The 25240-nt window shown below is 39.7% G+C and overlaps 1 protein-coding gene across 1 annotated transcript; it reads left to right on the top strand.

The window, feature by feature from the left end:
- Nucleotides 1-11827: 11827 nt before the first annotated feature.
- LOC145406455 (uncharacterized) lies at nt 11828-24652 on the top strand. Its single transcript, XM_080277610.1, has 9 exons — nt 11828-11985; nt 17064-17203; nt 17971-18116; nt 19045-19704; nt 20413-21667; nt 22604-22794; nt 23337-23480; nt 23925-24086; nt 24362-24652. Exons 1-9 carry the CDS (start codon nt 11828-11830, stop codon nt 24587-24589), a joined length of 3084 nt encoding a protein of 1027 aa, XP_080133736.1. The 3' UTR covers nt 24590-24652.
- The last annotated feature ends 588 nt before the right edge of the window (nt 24653-25240 follow it).

Genomic DNA, 25240 nt, shown 5'->3' with positions numbered 1-25240 from the left:
TTTATCCTGATGTCGTCAAGTGATTCTCCGGCCGCATTTTGCAGGCTGAACGATTCAGAAAAGTCAAATTAAGCTCAAAATTGCCCACTTGCATTTCAAGCCGTGTATGAATATTTTGTGCATTCTAAGGAAGTTAAATAAAAAAAAATACGATTATTTATAGTTCCACTGGATCGGAATTGGCTAACATCGGCAATGAGTAAAAACTGTTTTGTAACCTTATCAGCGTCAAGGATTCCCGGGAACTGAATGTGTTTGAAACAGTATCAATTAGGGAAGATGGCTTGCCCTCTTGACTTCCTTTGTGCTCCGTCTGATTCTTGGGCTTCTGTCAATAACCACTCGAAATGTCTTGACTCTTGAGAAGTGTGTAATGCAAGTCTTGAGATAACCCTCGCCCGTGTCTGGACGATTATTAGTGTTGCTGTCCTGACGAGTGTTGTTGTAACGGGTATTCTCCAGACTCGGGGCTTGACTGAGTGAGCATTTTGTTTCCCTACAGTGTTTATGCACGACTTTCTCACGACTTACTGAATAGGAATTATTAGTTGTATTTATTATTACTAGTTAAAGATTTTATATCCGTGCAGTCGGGATATAATCTTTGCGTATTTTCGTCTTCTTGTGGTAGAAGTTTGTCTTTTTAACTACATTACTTTCATTCTTTGTTTTAAGGCGAAATCTTTGTATTTATTACTGTTGTTATTTTTAAGACATCCGGACGAAATTATGGAAACGTGCTATATTCCGACTGTGCGTACAATCTTCGATCTTCCGTGCTATTGCAAGACAAAAAGAGGACGCTGAAGGCTCGGAGGCGGCAATGTCCGAGCAGCCATCTTGTTGCTGCTGCTGTGTGAGTCCCTGGTGCTGTTCCCCCCTACCCCGCATCCCCCCTCCCCCACCCCAGCCCCTACCCCCACCCGCTCCTTTGTTGTGTGGTGGCATTATTTTGTACGACTTAACACGAACTTATTATAGTATTGTTTTTGTAATTAACTGTAAAGAAATTATTTATAAATATACTGATAAAAAAACAATAAAAAATGATATTCTTAGTTTCGAGTTACAGTTCAATACACGAGCTTCATGGCATCGGAAACGTATTTACAAGATATATATGATTTTTTGAGCATAGCGTTATTGTTGCTTTACATGGCAAGAGGCAACAGACCTTACGGTATATCTAAATAAGGCTGAATTTGCCTGACTGGAACAAAATAAGAAAGACAGGGTAGGTGTGCAGAGCCTTGTATGTCGCGGCTCTGGAACACTTAAGCCGCGTTCAATTGTGAAAAGGCTCTGAAACACTAAAGCCGCGTTCAAATGTGAAAGTATTTAGTGACCCGGCCCTATCCAGGCTGACTGAGTGGATATTTAGCTCACAGGAAAAGTATGGTGTTGTAGAAGTGAAGAAAATACAACTCACCGCCAAATAGAATGAATCGGCACAATAGTTGAAGATGTAGAGATGTTCAAGGGTCGTAGAGAATGTATTTTCGTCGGTTTCAAGAAGATTCCCTTTAGCACCCCCTCCATAATATAATTTTGCATATGACACGTAAATATTCTCATCTTTGTCTATCAAGCAACCTATGTCATATATAAACAAAAAGACATACGTTATATAAGAGTACTAAGGTGCAGTACGTCACAGACACGTTGTATAAGAAAGGAGCAAGATGTAGTACGCAAAATTAATCGCTAAGGAAGTATTAGAAAGGCTACTGTATACTAAACCGATGAGAATACGACCCGAGGTGTTCTAGAGGTGTAGAAAAAAATATGACCGCACTTCCAAAAAACAGTAGATGTCTCACTGATTGTAGATATATAGCCTAATTAGATTTGTTCTGTTATTGTTATAAGCCAGGATACGATGACTGGTGTTAAGTTAATATTAAAATCGGATTCTTGGAGGGGCTTAAAATCGGTAAATCACTGCATCCAGTACAAAACATGAAGCCTCTGTTTTTTGTCGATTGTGTGTGTGTGTGTGTGTGTGTGTGTGTGTGTGTGTGTGTGTGTGTGTGTGTGTGTGTGTGTGTGTGTGTGTGTGTGTGTGTGTGTGTGAAACAATAGGATCCGTAATATTAAAACAGAGAGCGCCAAGGTGTGGACAAACCATCCATTCTTTATTACAATTTCTGAGGAGTGTGATGATGATAGGATGGCTGACCTTGCTGTATCGTTGCTGATTAATCAAGGGTTCGCTAACACCTGGCTTGTTTATTTATGAATATTGCATGTAAATAATTTTCCGCATGTTAATATATAGAGTGTGGGTATCAGGGCATGTAGGTGACAAAAGAGAACGAGAATATGCAAGCAGGTAAAATAAATCGCTAAGGAAGAGGTGTCACGAAACCTCCTATGCCACCTGGAGCAGTATTCTGGTGGGCTTAGGAGGCTCCCCAGCACTTCTTCCTTACTGGATATGGCTGGCTGGTATTCACTTGTTTATCTTTATTTTCGTATCTTTATCTCGAGAAGTAATTATCGTTCTTGCTGCTTCCAGTCGATTTTGTTCAGCCTGGGAGAGCACCCTCGTAGTGAAAGGGCTATGGAAAGACTGTGGCCCGTATTCTCGTCGGCTAAGGAAGCTCCCTAACACCTCTTCCTTACCGATTTATTTTTGACACCTCTTCCCTATACCGATTTATTTTGTGTATACCTTTCTTACCAATTCATTCTTGACATCTCTTCCTCACCAATTTATTTTTGACACCTCTTCCTTAACAATTTATTTCTGACACATCTTTCTTACCAATTTACTTTTGACACCTCTTCCTTACTCATTTATTTTTGACACCTCTTCTTTATTGATTTATTTTTGACACCTCTTCCTTACCGATTTATTTTCGGATAAGGCAGGTTAATATAGTTTTGTAAGTCATTTATTCAGAGTATGGTGATATTATAATTATCTAAGTAACACAGATGAGAACTAGAGGGTGTAATAAGCAAAATAAATCGCATAGAAAAAGGCGTTAGGGAGATTCCTTACCCGACGAGAATGTGGGCCATGGTAGTGAACGACTTTAAATTTCTCTATGAGTTTCGTATGTCTTTTTCACACTAACATATAGACTGCATAAAAACACGAAAGATACTGTTAGCGTGCCATATGCAGAAATAAACAGGCAAAGAGGAAGGGTTACGAAAATACCTACTTTAATCATCTCAAAATATATTATGCAGGTTAGATGACGATTCGCCGACCTTCCATAATGTAAGACAGTAAGCGACACAGAGGTAAAAATGAAATATATGGGTCTGAATAAACTTAGATCACAGCCATATTGTTTCACGGTGTGGTTAGGTCTGTTAAGTTGGGTCTGGGTGGCTCATCTCTTCTCACTTTGGAAAATCGTGGACGTAACTCGAAATTTGTAGACTCCAGAACGAAAATTAAAAGATACGCCACCCAGACCCAACCTAACAGACCTAACCTTCCCCTGAGGCAAGTCCATTTCAAAGTAGATTTTCACTCAGCTATAACTTACACCCATTCACACTCCCCCATACTCCCTCACTCCATCTCCCTCACCCGTAAGTCCATTCAAGTTAATATTGTAGTTACGGGTGATAGTGAGGGAGTATGGGTAGGTGTGGAAGGGTGTGAGTCATGGTAGAGGGTACTTCTGCTTTGTAATTGGTTATAAATGTGAGCTAACTTTATTTGCACATATTTTTACAGCCATGTCACTTATTTTTTCACGCTATGTGGAGTCTGCGGATCGCCATTTTTGTTTACAGAGAAGTGCCGGCCATATTCTTCCATAGACTAATACCTTCACTTCAATAACGTATTTTTTTATTCTTTACTTACTTATTTACTTATTGTAATCTCTAGAGGACTTCATAGAGATTATTATTTTTTTTTTTTTACTTTAAGAGGTTAGATACTCGTCTAGCCTTCATTAACCCTTTCAAAGTGATAAACCTCTCCTTAATTGAATAAAAGAATCGTCTTGGAAGTAGCAAATAACTAACCAGTAAAATACGTCACCTGGTTCAAGGGGTTAAAGTGTAATATGGAAAACAAATTGCCAAGGAACAGGTGTTAAGAAAGCTTCCAGACCCGACGAACGTACGACCCTTGAAAAATACGATGTTACATATTACGTAGCTATAGAAAATTAGGTGCTATACCTTGAAAAATACGGAGCTATATATACGACCCTTGAAAAATACGGTGATATATAAACGATCCCAGAAATTTACAGTGTTACATATACGAGTACGAACTTTATAAAATACGGTGAAATATGAACCTAGAAAAATACGGTGAAATACGGTCCTTGAAAAATACGGTGCTGTATATACGACCCTTCAAAATTACATTATTATATATTACGGAACTAGAAAAATACGGTGAAATATGATCCTATAATAATGCGGTGAAATACGACCCTTATATAATACAGTACTATATAATTTTTAAAAATACGGTGCTATACATATGAACCTTGAGAAATACGGTGCTATAATTACAAGCCTTGAAAGTACGGTGCTATAGGAGTTAGTATGGAGGGGCCGGGTCCAGTGTATAGTTGTTAAGTTATTATTTTCTTTATGTATTGTTGACCTCCTGATGCCGAGACTCACTGAAGGGGCCTTGTGTAGTGTCACCCCCGTCTGGTCTCCTAACTTCACCTTCGTCTGTCCCGTTTTCTTCTTCCAACTTCACCTTCATCTATCCTGTTTTATGTGTCATTTTCTACGCTTACCTGACTATCCTCTACTCTCATCTTCATCCCCTCTCCGTTCACCCTTACCTTCATTTCTCCCTCCACTCTGAAGCTCACTTTCACACATCATCTCTCTCTACCGTCATCTTCACCTGGTCTTTTTTAATCATCTCACTTCCACTCATCACCTTCACTTTAATGTATACCTGACTCACCTCCACCTCTCATCAGTCATCTCTCAGGCATAATTTCACCCTTTGCGCATTATTTCCTTAATTTTTCTTATTTCTTTTTCGTTCATATAGATCTCCTTGTTTACATTTCAGTTTCTCTACAAACCTTCGCTGTCTCACGCAATTTCGTTCCCCTCTGGTCGCTGCATTTCCTCCACACAAATTTATCTTTTAAAATCCTCTACAAATTCTGGCCTTTATAAATCCGTGTCTTGAATTCGCCTTGTAATCCTTTGACCCCCACAGCCAGGCATGTCACTAGTGGGCCCCTCTAGTGTCTGAACTTCGAATAATAAAATAATAAAGGCAAGACGGTCTTTCATTTTATTTTCCATCCCAGTAGTCAGATATAGCACTAATAGGAATCAGTATCTGGTATAGTTATATTTGTATAGACTTGTTAAAATATACATCTAACATTATGAACATATACAAGACCCATGTATGTAAGAGAGTTTAGATGATGATGATGATGATGATGAAGATGATGACGTATCCAGTTTGAGTTTGGAAACAGTAGGTTTTGAGCTGTGTGATTTATAGATTTCACACCCAATGGAATTTTGCCAGAAGGAGCAATAACCCATGCAGAATATAATATTATTTTGGGCCATACAAGATTTTCCAGATGATATTTTGACCAGTGACAGCAAGCAAGCACGTAAAGATAGGACTGTGTCACTTGAGATGAGCCTGACACTGACACTGGTGACATGACACAGCGCAGATTTTTATACTGACGTGCCATTCCCTTTCAGACTACCATCAGTGTTATCTTGGTGTTTGAGTTTTATTGAGTTAATGAAGTCTGGATACTTTGCACTTTAAATGTTAGGTTAGTGTGTGTGTGTGTGTGTGTGTGTGTGTGTGTGTGTGTGTGTGTGTGTGTGTGTGTGTGTGTGTGTGTGTGTGTATGTGTGTGTGTTACTCTCTCTCTCTCTCTCTCTCTCCTTGCATTCCTCCCCCTCCCCCCTCCACTAGTCTGGTTCTTGTACCATCCCATGTAAACACTGCCAGGTCTTCTCTCTCTCTTTTCCTCCCTCTCTCCTTCCCTCCAGCCTTCTCTCTCCCTACCTCTCTCTCTTTCCCTCTTTCCCCCCCTACCCTTCCATCCTTACTCCCTTTCTCCCTATACGTCTTTCCTCTCTCTACCTCTTTTCCTTTCTTTCCTCCTTTCCCATCTTTCCCTTCTTTTCTTCTACTCTCCCTGCCTTAACCCCTTTCCTCCCTACTCTCTCTCCTTTCTTCCCTCTCCCCCCCTCCCTCTTTTCCCCCTGTCCTCTCTCTCTCTCTCTCTCTCTCTCTCTCTCTCTCTCTCTCTCTCTCTCTCTCTCTCTCTCTCTCTCTCTCTCTCTCTCAGCAAATAACACAGCATCAGACGGGATGAAGATTATATTTCCACCTGCCGAGGAAAATCAGAACTCATCAATCTCTCCAGGGTAGAAATAAAGATCCTTCATATTTTGTTTTCCTCATACCGGGTAGGCTATTTATTTCCTTGTCATCATCAGCATTATGGTCAAAAATTACACAGCACATGGATATACTAATGATGCAAAGTCAAAAAATGATTGTGCCATCTGAAACTCAGTGCAGGAGACAACAGTACCACATCTGAGTTGGTTCCTGACGTGCAGCTTGATGTTTGGATTACGTATATATTCATCACACATTCTGTAATGTCCTCTGGGAATCCTTGAAACATATGCCTCAGATTCACTTATGCACTGTGATGTTCATGAAGCAGTTGTCATTCATTTCTGGCCGTAATGAAGACAGGCCACTCAATTTCTTATTCATTTGAGCTACATTTGTTGACTGTCCAAATACTATAAGGAGTTGTAGGTCTGTCCAGCTTATTCCCTTCGTGTATTCTTACCTAACTGTAAGACTGGGTCAAGCCCCTTGTGTCCCGTCTTTTGATATAATTTTATCATATTGTTCTTTAAAACTGTGAATGTTTTTGGCACACACGACTTCCTCCGGTAATATATTCCACTGATCTATTGCCCTGTCTGGAAAGCTGTATTTTCTCGCATCTTTCTTTAATATTTTCTTATATAATTTCTTGCTGAGTCCTCTTGAAGATGACTCTCCAGGTACTATATATTCATTAAAGTCAATTTTTACTTTTCCTTCAACACATTTATATAGCATGAATTATATCGCCTCATTTTCTTCGCTCTCCTAATGGTAATTGTAGTTGACCAAGTCTTTCTTCATAGCTAAGCTCTCTCAGGCTTGGCACCCATCTTGTGGTTGCTCTTTGTACTTTCTCAATCTTGTCGACATGTTTTTTCACGTGTGGGTTCCATAGTACTGCTGCATATTCATGTGTGTGTGTGTGTGTGTGTGTGTGTGTGTGTGTGTGTGTGTGTGACACCCAACTTACCGACCTTTCAAACACTCAGCAAGCCACTGAGAGGCGAACAGAGGTACATAAGAAGAGGTAGAGGGCAGCTAAGGAGAGGATGTGAGAGGGACTCGCCAAAAGGTCGATTTTTTTAGTCTCTGGTAGAGCACCGCGTTTTCTTTTGCCATAAATCACGTAGAGGGAGAACTACTACAAATCTAGAACAGTGGGACCTCGTATGCTACTTCTCCTGGCTGTTGTTGATACCATTAATCTTTAACTGTTAATATGCCTTCTAAAGGCATGACAGCTCCTATGAAATCTACAATATGATATCGTGCTGCATTCAGTTACTTAATTGGCTCAAAAACGGTAATTGATTTTCAAAGAAGTATCGCCTACATAACAAATACACTCTTTAGCTAGAAACACATACCTCAAGGTAGCGACCTATACTAAACGTATAAGGATCAGTCTGGACTTTCACTAATTCATGGCTCTCTTAGTACGAGTATGACATCATCGAAAAGGTATTCTAGCTATGAATGCTTTAAAGGACCTCCATCATATGGTATTATTAGTGTTGGAAACCACATCTTTGTAAAAATATATATTCAAGTATCTTATATATCAGTCAAAGAAGCCTTTCGATCAACATAATACAGGATTATTATGGCATCTATACTCATATACACACCTTGTACCTTACCATATTGCCGGTACTTGCAATATAATGGCAATAGTCTCCTAGTTTCATCAGACTATAAAAAGATAAACTTTATTCGAGCAAGAGAATGTATTTATGTTATACACGAATATAGTAACTAATTCGTAATTCTATTAAAGGCCATCGTAAATATGAAATGCTAGCGACTTACGGCATCTCTACATGTCAACACAAGGCGCAGGCTCAGCAGGGTGGTGGTCCCTTTAAACCCTTCCTTCATGGAGCCTTGAACGCAATAGAATTAGGGAATAATTTCAGAGGGAAGACAAAGCGGCATCAATCACTTCCTCTTTTTGTTGAACAGGTTTGTACACGCAGTAGTTATGCAATATTTTGTCCTTTTAAGATGAATTTGACAACTATACCTGTCAGATTCTATTTGATTTCCCATCACCACTTCTGTTAGTACAAAATTCTCTCTTCAATTTCGCCATACTTACCTGTCTGCCAGAAGTGTTTTGTGCCTAAACGTAGCCCAGGCCTGCCACCAAGATATTGATTAACACAATAGATTTGCTTATAGGGCATTAGGCCCACGGAAGGTCCTCTTTCACCAGATAACTTCCGATGGTGTGGTAGAGTACGACTGACAGGTACCGGTAAGGGAACTGATATATTGGCTGAGAGCTGATGTATACAATTACAGTATTTTTCTTAAGCAGCCAACACTTGGATAAGGCATTCTAGGCAAATGCGGCCCTTAAAGGATTTAGTTCCAAGGGGTACTAAGGGTTTTTGCTCATACCGTGCCACAGAGTGACAAGGGACTGGTCATTCTTGCCCTAGATGGCCAGACTGAATAGCCTAACCCCAGGTCCTGGGCCCTATGCTCCTGATATGGCAATGAAGATGTGATGCCACTGTGGACAGGTTAATGAATACCAGTGCTATATCAACTCATAATACATGCCATTGATATGATAATTTTTAAAGATTATTACTTCATGTTTCAGCATGCCACTTGTAGCTATAAAGTACCATTTGTTTTAGTTTGCGTATGTGATTGTGTTAGTGGTTCTTTATTGATTTCAGTATATTTATCATTAACTGTTAGGCAGTGTAATAATATTTAGGTAGCTGGTACCATATATCAATGGTGATTTTAAGTCAAAATTGTTTGGCCAGCTTTCTTTAAGGAGGACTTCAGAATGTAACCATGGATGCAAATTCTGCAGCAGTAATAATCATCTTGTAGTGCATATCTGTACTTTATATTTAATGAAAGATTTTTTTTTTTTTTTTCCAAGGAAGAAAGAACTCAGTGCTGCTGAGAGTGTGGTGGAGTATGTTACTGTATGTTACTAGGGCACTTTTTTCTCTAAGAAAATATGGACTTTTTAATGCGGCAGAGGGTTGCACTCTACTGAGCCCCCATCTATGTAGATTTAATGCTTGGTCTGTGGCTAATGTCAGTATATAATTTACACATCTTTTAAAAACAAAAATCATTACTCAGAATTGAAAAGAATAAGAAAGTTATACTGTATGTGGGATGTGACACTTCTGAGACATTGAATGCCTTTATTTTTTCCTCAAAACCACATCCTGTGTTTAAGCTGTACCAGTACTTTACTGTAGTCTGATTGGCCATGGAGGGAGTGGAAGGTGTTGAAAATAGGTACTGATAAGTCAGTAAATATGTTAGTGGAGATTCATGTGCAAAGCCTGTCACAGTTTTTTGCTGGCATTATCTTGCTATTTATCTGGATGTGTGAATTAATGGATATGCTACCACTTCTAGTTCTTATCACAATGAAGGTTAGAGTTGTAACATGGCTTTTTTGTTGTGTGTCCAACTGCACAGTGCTGTACATAATGCATTATTCTGTATAGGGATCTGGTATTGTGCCATTATTTTTACAGTATTCAGTGTATTATTGTTTGTGCCACAACATTCAGTATTGTGGCTTTCAAAATATACCCTTATGGTACGGTATGTTTATAATCTTGTGTAATTCTCACTAACTGTCCAAATTTTTTATGTTTGTCTTTCATGCTGTTCCTATCGCAGCAGTAGTACCGTAATTAAAGTTATCTAAAGACCTTTTGCCTTTCATATGTTATCCCAACCACAGTATACATTGTGCTCCATACTCATAGTTGTGTATTGCATCTTCTTAGCCATATTACTCACCAGTACATGGGATTGTAGAAATCTAGGAATATTGTCATCATCATCATCCAGACTTCCTTTCCCACCCTAGGGCAGGGTGAGGAGTAGCAATGTCCAGACAGCCCTAATTTGCCCAGTCCAATGGGCCACACTTCCATTCACTCATCATTCAATCCCCCAGAATTCTGGCTCTATCAGATATGCCAAAAACATTCGCCACATTCTGTAGCTTCACATGAACGTATGGAACCGTACATTCATTTCACTTATCAGGGAAGCCTTTGAAGGTCTCAGTTCCACTACTTTAGGTTTAGTAAATGAGCAGTGCTGGAACTCTTCAACCAGTGAGTAAGTACCACATTTGCAGTTTTCCATGTAATAATTATAACTACGGTAATAGGATTACAGCACAGATGTTTAATGTAGTTATTTCATGGTATAATATTACAGCAAGATATATATAGTATGTACATAATTTCATCTTGTATGCAACAGGTCAACTCTGGAACTGTCTCCCTCTGTCTGTTTTTCCTGCTGCCTATGATCTCCAGTTTTTCAAACACAGCGTGTCCAGGCATCTCAAAATTAATGGACCTTGAAATTGGCTCTCTCTCTCTCTCTCTCTCTTTTTTTTTTTTTTTTTGTGGGAGCAGTTTGCAGGCCACTGGCCTTTGGCTCCTTCTACCTTGCATTAAAAAAAAAAAAAGGTAACCAGAATATTAAGTACATTAGACATATTGGGTTGTAATTAACTGTAATTAGTCTTGTACATGTAATGAAATAAATAACACACTTAGTAAACTGTGCACTCAGTACTGAAAAAGTTCAAGTGTCCTTTGCAAGATTACAGTGGTGTGATAATTACTGTATTATTAAAATGGATGAATCAACAAGATTGCAGTGTATCAGTTCATAGTTGTGATAAGCAGTGATAGTGAGTCAGTGGGGCTTCCAAATGATCACCTTCAGTCCCCTGTTGGCTTCTTTACATCTTAGTGCAGTTAAGATGCTGTTTTGTTTTATGACCCACTGTGACACATTACTTGGTATAATTTATATTAGAGCCTACAAAAGAACTCATATTCCTGTTGTAAAGTCTTTTTGATAGGTGAATGGGAGTGCACATTGCTGGTTGCAGCAGTGTTATGTGATCTGGAGAAACTTATGAAAACCATTCTGTACAGGGGAACACCACCAATTTCAAATTCTCTCCTTAAACAGATTTATTATAATTTTAGAACCCTGAAACTGTAAGATAATGTTATGACCAACTTCTTGATCGATGGAATGCAACAATGTACTGGTACTAGTATGTGTTTATTTATTTAATCATTTATTTACCTCTTTTCTTTTTTTTTAAGTCATTCTATGTATACTTTGTAAATCATGAAGAAGGTAAGGGCAGGATGTTGGATTTCACAAAATTATAATTTAACAAACTAAGCTGTCATTCTGTATCAACATAGTCATTGTCATCCTTCCAACACAGCTGTAATTAATTGACCATTCTGTAATCAATGAATGTTCATTTGACTTTTCTGCGGAGATCCCGCACAGTCAGTGAACCAGTACAGTATACAGTATAATCATTGAATGTTCATTTTACTCTTTGTACAGAGATCCCTGTAACCAGTAAGCCAGTAAAAAGTATCATTGAATGTTTGTTTGACTCTTTCTGCAGAGGTCCGTCCCACATAGCCAGCAAAAATGTCGGAGGAAGTAGGGAGTGTACGGCCCAACCCATATATATTTGACATTGAGAACCGCCGTAAACGCAAGCCCCGTCTGGCTCATGACCTGGGTGCCGGGGCCAGATGCAACAAGTGTGGTGACAAGTGCCCAGGGTTTGAGTTGCATTTTTGGAGGTGGGTTCCTTTATCCTGCAGTCTGACCAGTGAAATGAAGGAGTATTTCAGTAAAGTAGTGTAGGCTTGAATATAATGTAAAAAATTGAAAGGTACTGTAGTAGGAACTGTGTTTAAGAAGTTGCGTACAGTACAGTATTGTAGTTGTTTACTGTACCTAGAGCTCAGGCTTTGTGCTTTACTGTATTTTCATACTGTTCAACATAAAAGACTGTGGAGTGAAAAATATATAACAATGGTATTGATGTACAGTCATGTCCTTAATTCCCAAGAATGTTTTATTCATTAAGTGGCACTGTACAGTACTCCATACTTGCTGTAGTGAGAGCAGATAGGTTAGACATTACAGGCCACATCACTGGAAAAAAAATTGGAGAATGAAATCTGTTGTTTGTGTACTTAGATTATATAGTCATGTATTTGTTTCAGTAGGCACATCATTATCACTAGTTGTAGCAGTCATAATTAATGTGACATCATCTCCCATTAAGAATTAAGCAGTTTCCAATCTGGTCATCTGTGCTAGCCAGGAATCAAGTGCAGTGTGAGGCCATGACCTAACTGCCACACATTGGTCATACTACTGCCTTAGCCAGACACCCTTGTCTCAGGAATTATGGCATTGGCTGTATAGTACGGTATTTCAGTACAAGTATTCAGTAAATTTATTGTGTAGTCATCTCTTTTAATTTAATGTGTTGAAGTATGCTTAATCAAATGTTTATTGCAGTTAGGTGCAGTATGAGAATTTTTGAGTATTAAATTATCAGAAAAATCCCCTGTATTCTCTTCCTCAGTAAAACCACTTCCACCACACATTTAGCTGCAGTGTGTAGTATAACTATTAATCCTGGTATAGTACCATAATATGAATGCAATCTTCATTTCCCATCTTATAACCTTCTGCTCTTCATAGTACACCCGTATTTCAGATCATATACTTGCTTCTGTGCCTCCTCTCCCATCATCAGCATATCATAATTTAAGCATAATATACACAGCTCAGATGGTGGCTTCCACTGGTGTTAACCTAGCTCTGTATAGTATAAATAAACGAATGTTAACAAAGCCTAGGTAACAAGTATCTGTGTGGTGCCTTGAACAGATGAGAGGTTGAAGTGAGGCTAGGGGCTATGCTTGCTGTGTCCTCTCACCATGCTAGGCAGAGATCCCAGGCGACCATAAACAATCATGTAAGGCTACTACTCTTCTGCATGATGGATTTTTATAGAGTGCTGTGCATGAACTGATATGCTTCCATTCTATACTGCTTTTAGGGTGTAGATAATCTGCTATAGATCAATCAAAGTACTGTAGGTTAAATATTTTGCTGGATAGATTGATATAGGTTGATGTAGCTGGTGTTTGTTTTCATCTTAAGTAGCTATGGAGTGATGTTTCCCATTTTTATTTTATTACAGATCATTACATAATTAGTAGTGGTGCATCATAATGTGAAGTTTACTTTCCATTTGTTATCTGCAGTATTATGGTGCATCCTAAACCATATCCTTTAGTGTTCATTTCAGATGTTGATGTTGAAGAATTTTTGGTATGTACAGTACTTTGCCCCTGCATGAACAATACAATATTTTATAGATCCTTTTTTGACAAGATAGGTGGTAGCTGCCAAAAACACTAGATGTACTAACCTTCCATTAGTTATCACACAGCTTACTTCCCCCCCCCCCCACCAATTGACAAAATGTGTTTAACTTTCCAAGAATAAAGATTTGGTTATACAGTAAAACCTTGATATAACGGACTTCAATGGACCAGAATTCGTTTTTATCAGAATCGAGAAGCTACCGGACTAAATTCTTATATACTGGAAAAAGTCTGATAAAGCCAGAAGCAGTCCATACTGCCTGACCATTTCAGCTATGTTTACCACAATAAGGTAAATAAAAGACATGTTTATCAGTGTACAGTACACTCTTATTATATATATTATACCATTTGATTATTGTAGTGAATGTATAATACAGCACAGTACTGCAATGGTAATGAAAACTGTTTAAAAACCGTTGGTGGGATCCAGACTGATATCTTATATATTGGCAAAAGTCCAGGTTAGGAGGGGGAAGTCTGAATGTCGCTTTTATCAGAATTTCGCTTTTTCAGAGTGGCATAGGGCCCAATTAGTCCATTATAGTGAGGTTTTACTGTATAGTCTTTGGCATGTCTTGATACATTAAAAATCAAGCAGTGAGGTATGTCATAAATAGGAGTATCCCAGTCTCATTGGGAATGTCATGTGGTAGGAGGGTTTTTCCCCATGAGGGAGTGACATCTGGTGATTCAGTCAGTAATTACAACTCTCAAAGCCAATTGAGTCTGCTCTAGTTACGATGAAGCAGGATATGCATATTTCTCTTGCAACACGTTTGTATTTATGCTGTAGCAAAAGTTTCCTGTAAGTCAGGAAGCCATTTACAATGCTGGGTGGTAACCATATAACCAACCCATACGTGTTCCCTATGTCTCAACAAGTGGGTTGGCAGAGGGTTAGTGTCCCACCCCGTAAAACAAATAACTCAAAGACAAATGGCCACCCCTTATGGCAGTGTTTCTTAACCTTTTCCGACCTCAGCACCCCCCTTGTAATAAGGTCTCAGTCCAGCACCCCTCTACATCTGGTTACTGGGACTGCAGTTGCTACACTACTGCAGGGTTAAAGTAAAGTGAAGTACTGCCTGACAGTTTATTTTATACTGTCTCAAAAAAAAAAAAAAAAAAAAAAATTTATCTACCTTTTGCCAGACGCCTCAATCCCGTTTGGGGTGGCCACAAACAAATCGCCTCCAAGTCGCCCTGTCCCCCGCCATTTCACTGCCCTGCTCCCAACTCACACCCTGCTCTCTCATATATCTCTCCACCCCATCCCTTTATCTCATCCTCGGCCTCCCCCTCCCTCTTCCCCCCTCCCCCTCACTCACATACTTTCTCTTCGTCAGTCTTTCACCCTCCATCCTCTCCACATGGCCAAACCACCTCAGTGCCAATACTAAGCAAATCCAGTAAGAAAAAATATAATGCAGCATTTTCCAGCACCCCTTAAAATTGATGTCAGCACCCCCTGGGGGTGCTAGCACCCCAGGTTAAGAAACGTTGCCTTATGGGATTATGGCATCTGGCTGTAGATAGATAGATAGACTTGCCAAATGAAATTATCAAGAAAAATCACTTGCCTGCTACCTGTTGCTGTAGTGACAACAAGAATGCAAGCAATGTTTTCTTTCTTGTTAATTGCAGAGGAAAGATTGAACTTTGTGATAGACATCTTAGTTTTCCAGATAACCCTTTCCTTCATAGATTAACTGCAAATTGAAGATGAGCAATTTTTCACAAATGTGCTTGCATTAGAGGAAAGTTGCGCTTTTTTACCCATGCTGTTTGAGAGTTAAGGAATGTAGAGTTGTTTACAACAGTGTGTTTTTGTTGTACTAAATTTAAGTAAATGAGGGGTTCACTGTGTTGTTTTCAATTAACTTAGATCATTTGGTATTGAAAATATGTGCTGTACTTTTATAGGCAGTGATCAGATGTCGTGTGATCATGATATACTTACAGTATTATATTGATCCCATGCCAAGGAAATGGTTTGATCTTCATTGCTGGTAGGGTTTTAGAGTCCCAAATCAGTCCCTATGATGAAAACAGGGCAGTAATAATAGTAAAAAATATTAACTGTATGATCCTCGCTTTTTTGCTGTTATTCCTCAGTAATACAAGACCATGCAAACCTCTTCTTATCATAATGGTGAAGAGATATGGTACTGTACACCCACCACCAAGTATACTGTATATATCCTTGCAATGCAGCCAGATTCATGAAGGAGTTTAATGGTGTATATTTGATGGAACTTCCTATTTCCGAGGATACATATCTGAAAAGAAATGCACTGTACAAAAAAAGCCTTTGCTCTGGGTCTTATCTTCCCCCATTGTTATTGTGATAGTTGTGGTGACCCCTGTTGCAAATAGACATAAAACAGATGTACTACAGATATTTGGTCACTTCAGTTTTGCCATGTGGAGAGGATGGAGGGTGAAAGACTGACGAAGAGAGTGTATGTGAGTGAGGTGGAGGGTGGAAGAGGGAGGGGGAGACCGAGGATGAGATGGAGGGATGGGGTGGAGAGGTATATGAGAGAGGGGGGTGTGAGTTGGGAGCAGGGTAGTGAAATGGCAGGGGACAGGGCGACTTGGAGGCGATTTGTTTGTGGCCACCCCAAACGGGATTGAGGCGTCTGGCAATAGATAGATAGATAGATAGTTTTGCACACTCAGAGACTCATATTATGGTAGGTGCAGTGTTAAAAGATTGTCTTTGTTGAAACAGAGGTGAGTAAGTGTGTTTTTATGTGAATTTTGACATTACAGTGCCTATGCTATGTGGTTGTGTTATGCGGTGGTACTGGTGTGAAGAATGGTTGATATGTGTATTGCACCAGACTGCTCAAGTTGCAAACAACATTGTTCCTTCTACTGCTCAGGAAGAAGATTGTAACTGGGGTGACATTTTTCTTTTAATTGTGTCCCATAAGAGATCAAGGAACTGTTTGTCAAGTGATGATATATATATATATATATATATATATATATATATATATATATATAAATATATATATAGTATAATTTTGACTCCTAACAGTTGTGTGTTAAAACAGAACTCATACTGTGAATTTATTTCTGGTAGTCATTGGATTTACTCAGTCTGATAGGCTTTATGAAGTGCACTTATGTGGAAGGTTATACCTGTGCCATGGTGTTTGGATTCTGTGGGCCTGAATGGTGAGTCCATAAGTGTGTGTCATATCATTTGGTATGCAGTTGCTCTTTTCTCCTACTCTCATTTTGTACTCTCTTTCCATTTTTGTGGGCACTGCCATATCCCATCTTTGGGTGGGAAAAGAGGTCAGGCTGATGATGATGATATTTGCAGTGCACTAAGTTTATGTACAAAATAGGCTTGCCAATACTTAACGTTTACTTGATTTTATGTGTGTTTAATAAGAAGACCTTTTAAGACTATGAATTATAATTTACCTGCATGTCAATTATGCTTTTGACAGGAAGATATGCCAGAACTGCAGATGTGGAAAAGATGATCATGAAGTTGAGGATGAGGATGAGGACATTGGTCAGGTGGTTATTGGGAAGCTGTTTGAGCGGCCAGCACGCACCAAGAAAGAAGAACTTGAGTACAGCTATGGTAGTCATCTCTTTCTCATTTTGTATGCTGTACTTGCAAGAGGGGAACAAGTCAAGAGTGAGAGCAGTGGAAATGAGTTACTTGAGAGGAGCATGTGGAGTGACATGGAGGGACAGGTTGACGAATGAAGAAGTGAAGGAACGTTGTGGGATAGATGTGGATGTGGTTGAGAAGATTAGGAGAAATACACTGAGGTGGTTTGGACATGTGGAGAGAATGGAGAATGAAAGACTGATTAAGAGGGTGTATGTAGGTGAGGTGGAGGGAGGGAGAGGGAGGGGTAGACCGAGGATGAGGTGGAGGGATGGAGTTGAGAGGTATATGAGGGAGGGGGGGGTGAGTTGGGGGGAGGGTAGTCAAATGGTGGTGGGTGACAGAGTGACTTGGAGGCGTTTTGTCTGCGGCCACCCTTTGCGGGATTAGGGCGTCGGGCTATAGATAGATAGATAGACTTTTATTGCCAGCTTTCAAAACTGATATTGTTCTTAGATGCATTACTTCAATAGCCATATGTGCATTGTGGCTGTCCTATGATGTTCATGGATGTATGTTAGAGTACTTGATGCAATACAGTAGCACATATATCATACATGTCATAAACATATACTGTACCATATGTGCCTTAGATATAGTTTATAATTTTTGCTTCCAGAGTTCCTGAATGAATAAAATACTCATGTTATAATATCAAATACACAAAACCAATTTTTAAGGTGATTATCTTTGATGTGGGTATAATTTGCATTCACTAATTTTGCCTTTTCTAGGTAATCATTTGGAAATTGTCAATGAAGAGACTGGCAAAGCAGAGAAACTTAAATTTGATTGGGTCCCACCAAATGTTGGTAAAAATCTGGCTGCTCGATACATGTCACTTCTTCCCCCAAACAAGAGGCCAATTGCTGGGTCAGAGGTAAGATTTGTTTGTGGCCACATTGTTGAAAGATAAATGTTGATGTAAAGTTGGTGCCGAAGAGAGACCCTTCGTGTGGAAGCACCAGTATAACTGGGTATCTCTGCTACCCAGTCATACAGACTCTCAGCTCCTCCCACTCCCCTGAAAAGAGGATAGTGGAGTGGAGAAGGGCAACTTCAGCCTGCAGTCCACCAGTATAGATAAGTTTAGGGTCTCAGTGACAACAGTAATACAAAGTTGCCAGGTTGACTGTTCTTCAAGCCAGTCAACTTAGCTGTAGAGTTGTGCCCCTTCAAACTCCACCAAAACCTGACTGAAATTTATGAATAAATGAACATACTGTGTGACAAAGTTAACTGTTGTGTCAGTAAGACAGAAATGGCCTTGGGCCATTAAGGGCAGCTGTTAGGAGAAGGTGTGGATCTACTGCCAGTTGGCTGGCTCAGAGTACGGTTTGTTATTTTGATCTTTATTGAGACATGTTTGCTTAGATTGTTTTTCTTACATAAAAAGTAGAGTGTATCATCATATTTAATGGCTTCAGCTATCTCTAATGTATTATTATTTTGAGAGTATATTTAAGAACCATTTTATGAAGTGTTTTCTTTCTGTTATTATTTTATGTAGCATCCAATCCTTTTTTGACCTGTGGTAGCCTAGCCTAGGTATTATGGGGTTGTTTGTTACTATAATGTTCATACAGTATTTATGAAGCATCTTTTTCTCACCTTGCATTGATAAATTAATTACAAACATTTGTTATGATACCACAACTTTGTACTTTTAATCATGAAACAGTCAGACTGTTGTAAAGTAATTAGAGCCTGGATGAAACACTTAACCAACTAGGAGTTTGTTGTGGTAGCCAGAAACCTTTGACAAATGTTGGAAATCAGTAGGGTAATTATCTAAACACAATTTCCAGGCTGCCAAAGAACGTAAAAAGCAACTGGAGCAGCAGCTTCCTCTGTACGACATGGATGAGACAAAGCGATGTGACAACTTGCCTGATGAGGAACTCCAGTCTTTCATGGCCTACCTTGACCGCATCAAGACCCAAGTTGCCGGACAAGGGATGGTGCAGGAGATTTTGCCTGCTCCTGCTAAGTTAATGGCCCAACCTTTGTCGTCACATCAGATACCACCACCACCTCCACCCAAGCCCAACTCTCAGGTCCCTAGAGTCGGCTCCAGTACCACTGTTGGACAAGGGGATGGAAGGTTTGGCACAGGAATTGAGCATCCTAGTCTACAGGATGAAGACAATGGACGAGAGAGTGAAAAGTTTAGACAGGGGACTGAAAATGCCCCAAATAATCAAACTCCACTATCTAACACATATGGGCAGCTTGATAACAAGCAATACAGTCATCCTTTTGGTCAACTTAGAGCACCACTTGGCCAGAGGAATTCAAATATGCAGGAATTCATGGGAGAGATGATCCAGGACTACCAAAACATGAATTTAGCAAACAGTGAGCCATATGGGGTCACTCCAGGTACCTCCCAAGCACTGAGAGGTTTGGGCACTCACCATGATATTAATAGGGGTGATCCAGGCCTGGCAAGCAGCACACAACAACAGGTACGCCATTCTTGTTGTTACAGTTAAATACAAAAATGATTCAGCAAGAATTTAAGAATACCGGTACTCTTTACTCTTCAGAGAAAATTAATTGTTATACACCTAGCTTATCAAACACTGAATGACATGTTACCCTTACATCGTTAAGGTAACTAGGTGAATGCAGTAGAATAGTACAAAATCTTCAGTATGCTCGCACCCTCTTGATACTTTAAACAATAAATGTAGTTTTTTGTACGATATTAGTGAAGCATTTACCAGAGTAGACAGGTGTTGGTGCCTGCACTGGTGTATGGGTGTGAGACTTTGGAATTAGAGTGTAAAAAAGTTAAGAATTAGAGCAGTAAGAGTGAGAGCATTGAAGAGTGTGTGTTAGGTGCATTTGTGGCTAGAATAAGCAACATTATGATTCATGTAAGATGTGGAGTATAGATATCTGTTGATAGAAGATGACAAGAGAGTACTTAGATGATATAGTCAGACAGGAAGAAGGGGTGTTTATAACTGCATCTTTGACAATACCATTTTTATGCTGCCCACTTCCCTCCTGGGGGCTAGAGTATTGCCTCTGTTGAGCAAACTTTATTAAACCCTGCAGCATTTTGTATTTTATTGAAGGTAATAGTTAAAGGTCTTTCTAGGAATATAAGCTATGTTTTTAAATCTTTTAACTTTCAGTTAAATACATTTCCTTTCCTTGTCCAACAGACTCCTGCACAAAGTTCCCTAATATCAAGCTCAGTTCCCAGTTCTAGAGTATACTCTAGTCAGCCCCAAGTAGGACAGAAGCAATACAGTGTCATGAGCAAGCCAGGAGATTATAATATTCCACCTGCTCCTGGATACCTTCCTGCTGATTACAGTGTTTTGGGGAGTGACAGTACTTCCACAGCATATGGCACACCAGGCAGCAAAGTCTGTTCTTCAGAATATGACACATCAGGCAGCAAAAATCTTCCTGGTGAATATGGCACACCAGGCAAAAATCTTGGTGAATATGGCACACCAGGCAGCAAAAATCTTCCTGGCGAATATGGTACACCAGGCAGCAAAAATCTTCCTGGTGAATTTGGCACACCAGGCAGCAAAAATCTTCCTGGTGAATATGGCACACCAGGCAAAAATCTTGGTGAATATGGCACACCAGGCAGCAAAAATCTTCCTGGTGAATATGGCACACCAGGCAGCAAAAATCTTCCTGGCGAATATGGTACACCAGGCAGCAAAAATCTTCCTGGTGAATTTGGCACACCAGGCAGCAAAAATCTTCCAGTTGACTTTGGCACACCAGGCAGCAAAAATCTTCATGATGAATATGGCACACCAGGCAGCAAAAACATTCCCACAGAGTATGGCACACCAGGCAACAAAAATTACTCATCAGAAAATGGCAGTCAAAATATTCCATCCGATTATAATGCTTTGGGCAGTACTGGTAGTAATCTTTCCTCTTACAGTGTCCCAGGCAGCAACAGTCTTTCATCTGTCCAAGAAGGAAACGTTCCCCATGAGCTTGGTTCCATGCCCCAGTATGGTAAAACTCAAGAAAGCTCTCCTCCAGGTTCACAGGGCACAGTTCCTAATTGGATGGCTGCTTCATCAGACAAACAAGCATTCAGTCCAAGCCATATGGGTCCAGTACCTTACAGACCAGTCTTAATACCAGACCAGGATGGAAATATGAGAAATATACATAACATAATACCAGAGCAACAAGCTTATGTTCCTGGGAAAGAGGCTACGATATATGGATATCACACTAGCGTCTCTGAACCAGCTAATGTGCAGGCTATGCAGGAAGCTGGCAACTTTAAAAACAAGGGTAACATAGATGTACCTGGCGATGCAAACTTGAATCAGCTTGGCAAGGGATCACTACCACAGTTTAGTGCCATGACCCCGGGAACCTCAGCTATTGCAGCTGTACAAGCACCTTATGGTGCTCAGTTTGACACCATGAAAGGTAAATAATATTCTGAAAGTTTATAAAGCCGTTTGTGGTAGGTGGGGGCGCTCACCATCCACTCACTCAACGTAGTGTGGCTCTCAGGTGTCTCCCCTTTCCTCTCTTCCATTCCTCTTTCCCTCCATCCTCTTCTGTTTTTCTTTCCTTCATTCTTTCCTCTTCCTTCTGCCTGTGGGTGACTTTATGCTCCCTCTTCTGTCTTTCTTTCCTTCATTCTTTCCTCTTCCTTCTGCCTGTGGGTGACTCTACACTGAGTGACAAGCCTAATGGTTTCTTGTACACTAGGAAACCATTTACTACGCTAGATGGTAACCATTAAACCAAATTTTGGTGCCTGGTTGTTTAGTGGGTAATTATGGCATTCCAGTCGGATTGAGTCAGTGAAGGTTATATCCAAGGGATGGTTTGGGGTTTATTGCTTACAAAATGCCACTCATGGATGAGTGAGGCTGGTCACTCTCATCTTAAACGTCAGAACCAACTTGCCTATCCCCAGGCTTCTACACCCCTCATGGGGCAACGCAGGATTGGATGATGGATGGATGGATGGATTATAAAGCCATAAGTATGGTTCTGTATAAATTTTATAAAGGCTAAATCCAGAATCCATAAGAGGCTAAGAAGATCTTTGTTCATTAAAGGCTTAAATAAGGTACCGGTAATTGAATATTGCAATAAATTAATAGAATATTGTAGTAACTTCTCTCAGTATGTTGTATTAAGTTTACACAGAACAGAGGTAATAGTCGGATTGTCTTTTGCAAAGCCAATTTCAAAGCATTTTACTGAAGTGCATTTTTTTTCTTCTTCTTCTTCCCAGTATTTGCCTTTTAATATTACTTGCTGCTTCAAGTTCTTAATCTGTACAGTAACAGAGACATTTTTCAAGAATCTCCCATTTCATCATGATGTATTTTGCTCTGTTCTGAACAGGAGATGTGATGGTGGCACCTGGAACAGATGTGAATGTGTTGTTCCCTGGAGAGAGCCAAGTTCTCGGAGGTCCCAGGGGCAAAAGTGAGACTATACCAAGCCAAAACAGCAAGTTCTCCTGTCAGTATTGCTCACAGCCTATGAAAGTGGGCGATGTGGCAGTCTTCTGTGAACGTGCTGGCCCAGACAAGGTATGGAAAATACTCATACAACAATTCTTGTCATATCATAGGTTTTATACATCCTAGAAGGTGAAATATTTGACATTTACAATTCATGACTCTTTAAACTACCTTTTGTGTGCATATTTTAGTAAAGTTTACAGTCTGCTTCTAAAGCAAATAATGTATATATTATCATTCACCAGAGAATCAACTTCAGAACATAGAAAAAATGAATAAAGGCATAGCATTTAGAACATAGTTATTATTTGGGGGAAATGCCCCTCAACTAATTTTAACTGAATGAAATTATCTGGCAGTAACTGGATTTATGTAGAAGACAAGGTGTGACTGTGAGAGGTAAAAGGATGTCCCTAGGTTGAAGGGGTGAAGTTTACAGTATATTTTTGCTGGTACATAGTTATTATGATATAGCTAGTGTTGATTAGTTCTTCCTCTTGCATGTTTTTCCCTTGTTATCTGCATCCTTCATTGCCCCTTCCTTTGGTGAGAAAAAGAGGTTAAGATGATAACATAAGGTGATGGTGTGCTGTATCCTGTTTTTGTCACAGTGTTGGCATCCAGCCTGCTTCTGTTGCTTCACATGCCATGAGCTCCTGGCTGACCTGATATACTTCTACCAAGATGGCAAGGTGTACTGCGGACGACACTTCACTCAGGCTGCTCACATGGCACGTTGCAAAGCCTGTGATGAGGTACAGTATTTCTCACTCTGTCTTTCTTTCTTAGTAGGTCATGCTCTCATTAAGTAGAGAAATCTAAGACTATTTCATTTCTTTAGAAACCTCAAGTACATGGTTTCCCAATCCCATGCCAGTCTGTGTTATAGGAGGTTCAGAGCTATTTGAAATAAATTTACAGGGAGTTTTTCATAGTCTACACCAGTGTGGGTGGGGCTAAGGTCCTCCACTTTTACATATTTAAGTACAGTAATTGTTTATGACATGCCAGGAATATTTGGATAGCATAATTTCCCATTTGTCCCCTGAACAGTCATATATGTGTTTAGATATTTCGCATGATTCCAGGGTATAACCATGACAAATATGGTAGGATTCACTACACATTTTTCGCATCAAGCAACACAGCACTCAGTTGTGTAACAACACAATTCTTATGACAACTCTGCGTATTGACAGCTGATCTTTGGAAACTCCTGGACTCGTGCTGATGACTTTGACTGGCATCTGCACCATTTCTGTTGCTTCATGTGTGACACCCCTCTGGCTGGCCTCCGCTATGTCCCTGACAAGGAAGGATGTCCATATTGCCTGCCATGCTATATGGCATACCTGGCAAAGGTGAATATATTTACATCACCAAGTATTCCTTACTGCTGTTCTGTTTATTAATGTAACTGGGTTGGGAAGATTATTTTTCTGCAACAGGTGGGCATATGTGGTGTGCAGAAAAAATATTGAAAAGAGACCCACCTAAGTACAGCATATCATAGTTTAGACTGATAGGTACAGATATTCTGTAGAGGAAAAGTCAGGAATATTTGCAGTGTTCGTGAGGATAATGTTACATATACTGTATGCATTCTCCATTAAATGACAAGTCACTTATAACCTAGATGTGCGAGACGTGCGAGGAGAAGATAGCACCAGAGGAGACCCGGTGTGGACATAGAGGTTACTTCTTCCATGCCAACTCTCAGTGTTTCTCATGCCATACCTGCAAAGTGCCACTCCTGGGCAAGAAGTTCAAAATGTCCAAAAACTGGGTGTTTTGTTCCAGTGAGTGTATCCAGGCAGTGGCAGAGGAGCTACATAATAACCCTAATCCAAAAGAAAAGGTGTAATAGAAAGGTAAGACTGGAATTCCTCAGATTCTTAAGATTCTCAGTTCTTTACCCTTTGTGTAGTTGAAACTCTCACTCTCTCTCTCTCTCTCTCTCTCTCTCTCTCTCCTTTGTCTTTTAATTTTTTTTTTTAGTTGGGACATTCAGCATTAGTGACACCACAGTCACCACTTTTCTATCTAGCTTTCAAATGTGAGGGTTAATTGTTGTTCTTAGTCACTAATATACAACCAATTAACTCTGGAACCATCTTCACTAGTTCCATTTCTTGCAACCTACATCCTTCAATCTTCGACATGATTTCACATTTGTATCTCGGCATCTCAGAATGAAGGTATCTTGAATTTGGCTTTTTCTCTTTTTGTTTTTATTGCGAAGGGACATTTATGGCAGGCTTTCAGCCTGTACCTTTTTCTTTGTGTGTCAAGATACAGTGTATGCAAGTCAATAACTGTTATATCAGTGCATATCATTAATAATGCTCTGATTTTATGTTTTGTCTCTCACAATTGCTGATGTGTATATGAAAATGTGTAGTGAATCATACAGTAACCTCACTATGGGTTCTTGATGAAATACTTGCTCTCTCTGTTTGGTGGCCCAAGATGTATCAGAGCAAGTGCCGTATTTAAATTAGAACTATCCATGGCT

The sequence above is a fragment of the Coenobita brevimanus genome, chromosome 70, assembly GCF_032717465.1.
Source record: "Coenobita brevimanus isolate Jiangsu-jjx chromosome 70, ASM3271746v2, whole genome shotgun sequence".
NCBI classification, from domain to species: Eukaryota; Metazoa; Arthropoda; class Malacostraca; order Decapoda; family Coenobitidae; genus Coenobita; species Coenobita brevimanus.
This window is presented reverse-complemented; position numbering and strand designations above follow the sequence as displayed.

Bases quoted from the DNA above. Each gene is read 5' to 3' on its own strand.
- LOC145406455 (XM_080277610.1), top strand. From the start codon at position 11,828: ATGTCGGAGGAAGTAGGGAGTGTACGGCCCAACCCATATATATTTGAC. The intron at 18,117-19,044 runs GTAAGATTTGTT...CACAATTTCCAG, and splicing joins GGCCAATTGCTGGGTCAGAG to GCTGCCAAAGAACGTAAAAA. The intron at 24,087-24,361 runs GTGAATATATTT...CTTATAACCTAG, and splicing joins ATATGGCATACCTGGCAAAG to ATGTGCGAGACGTGCGAGGA.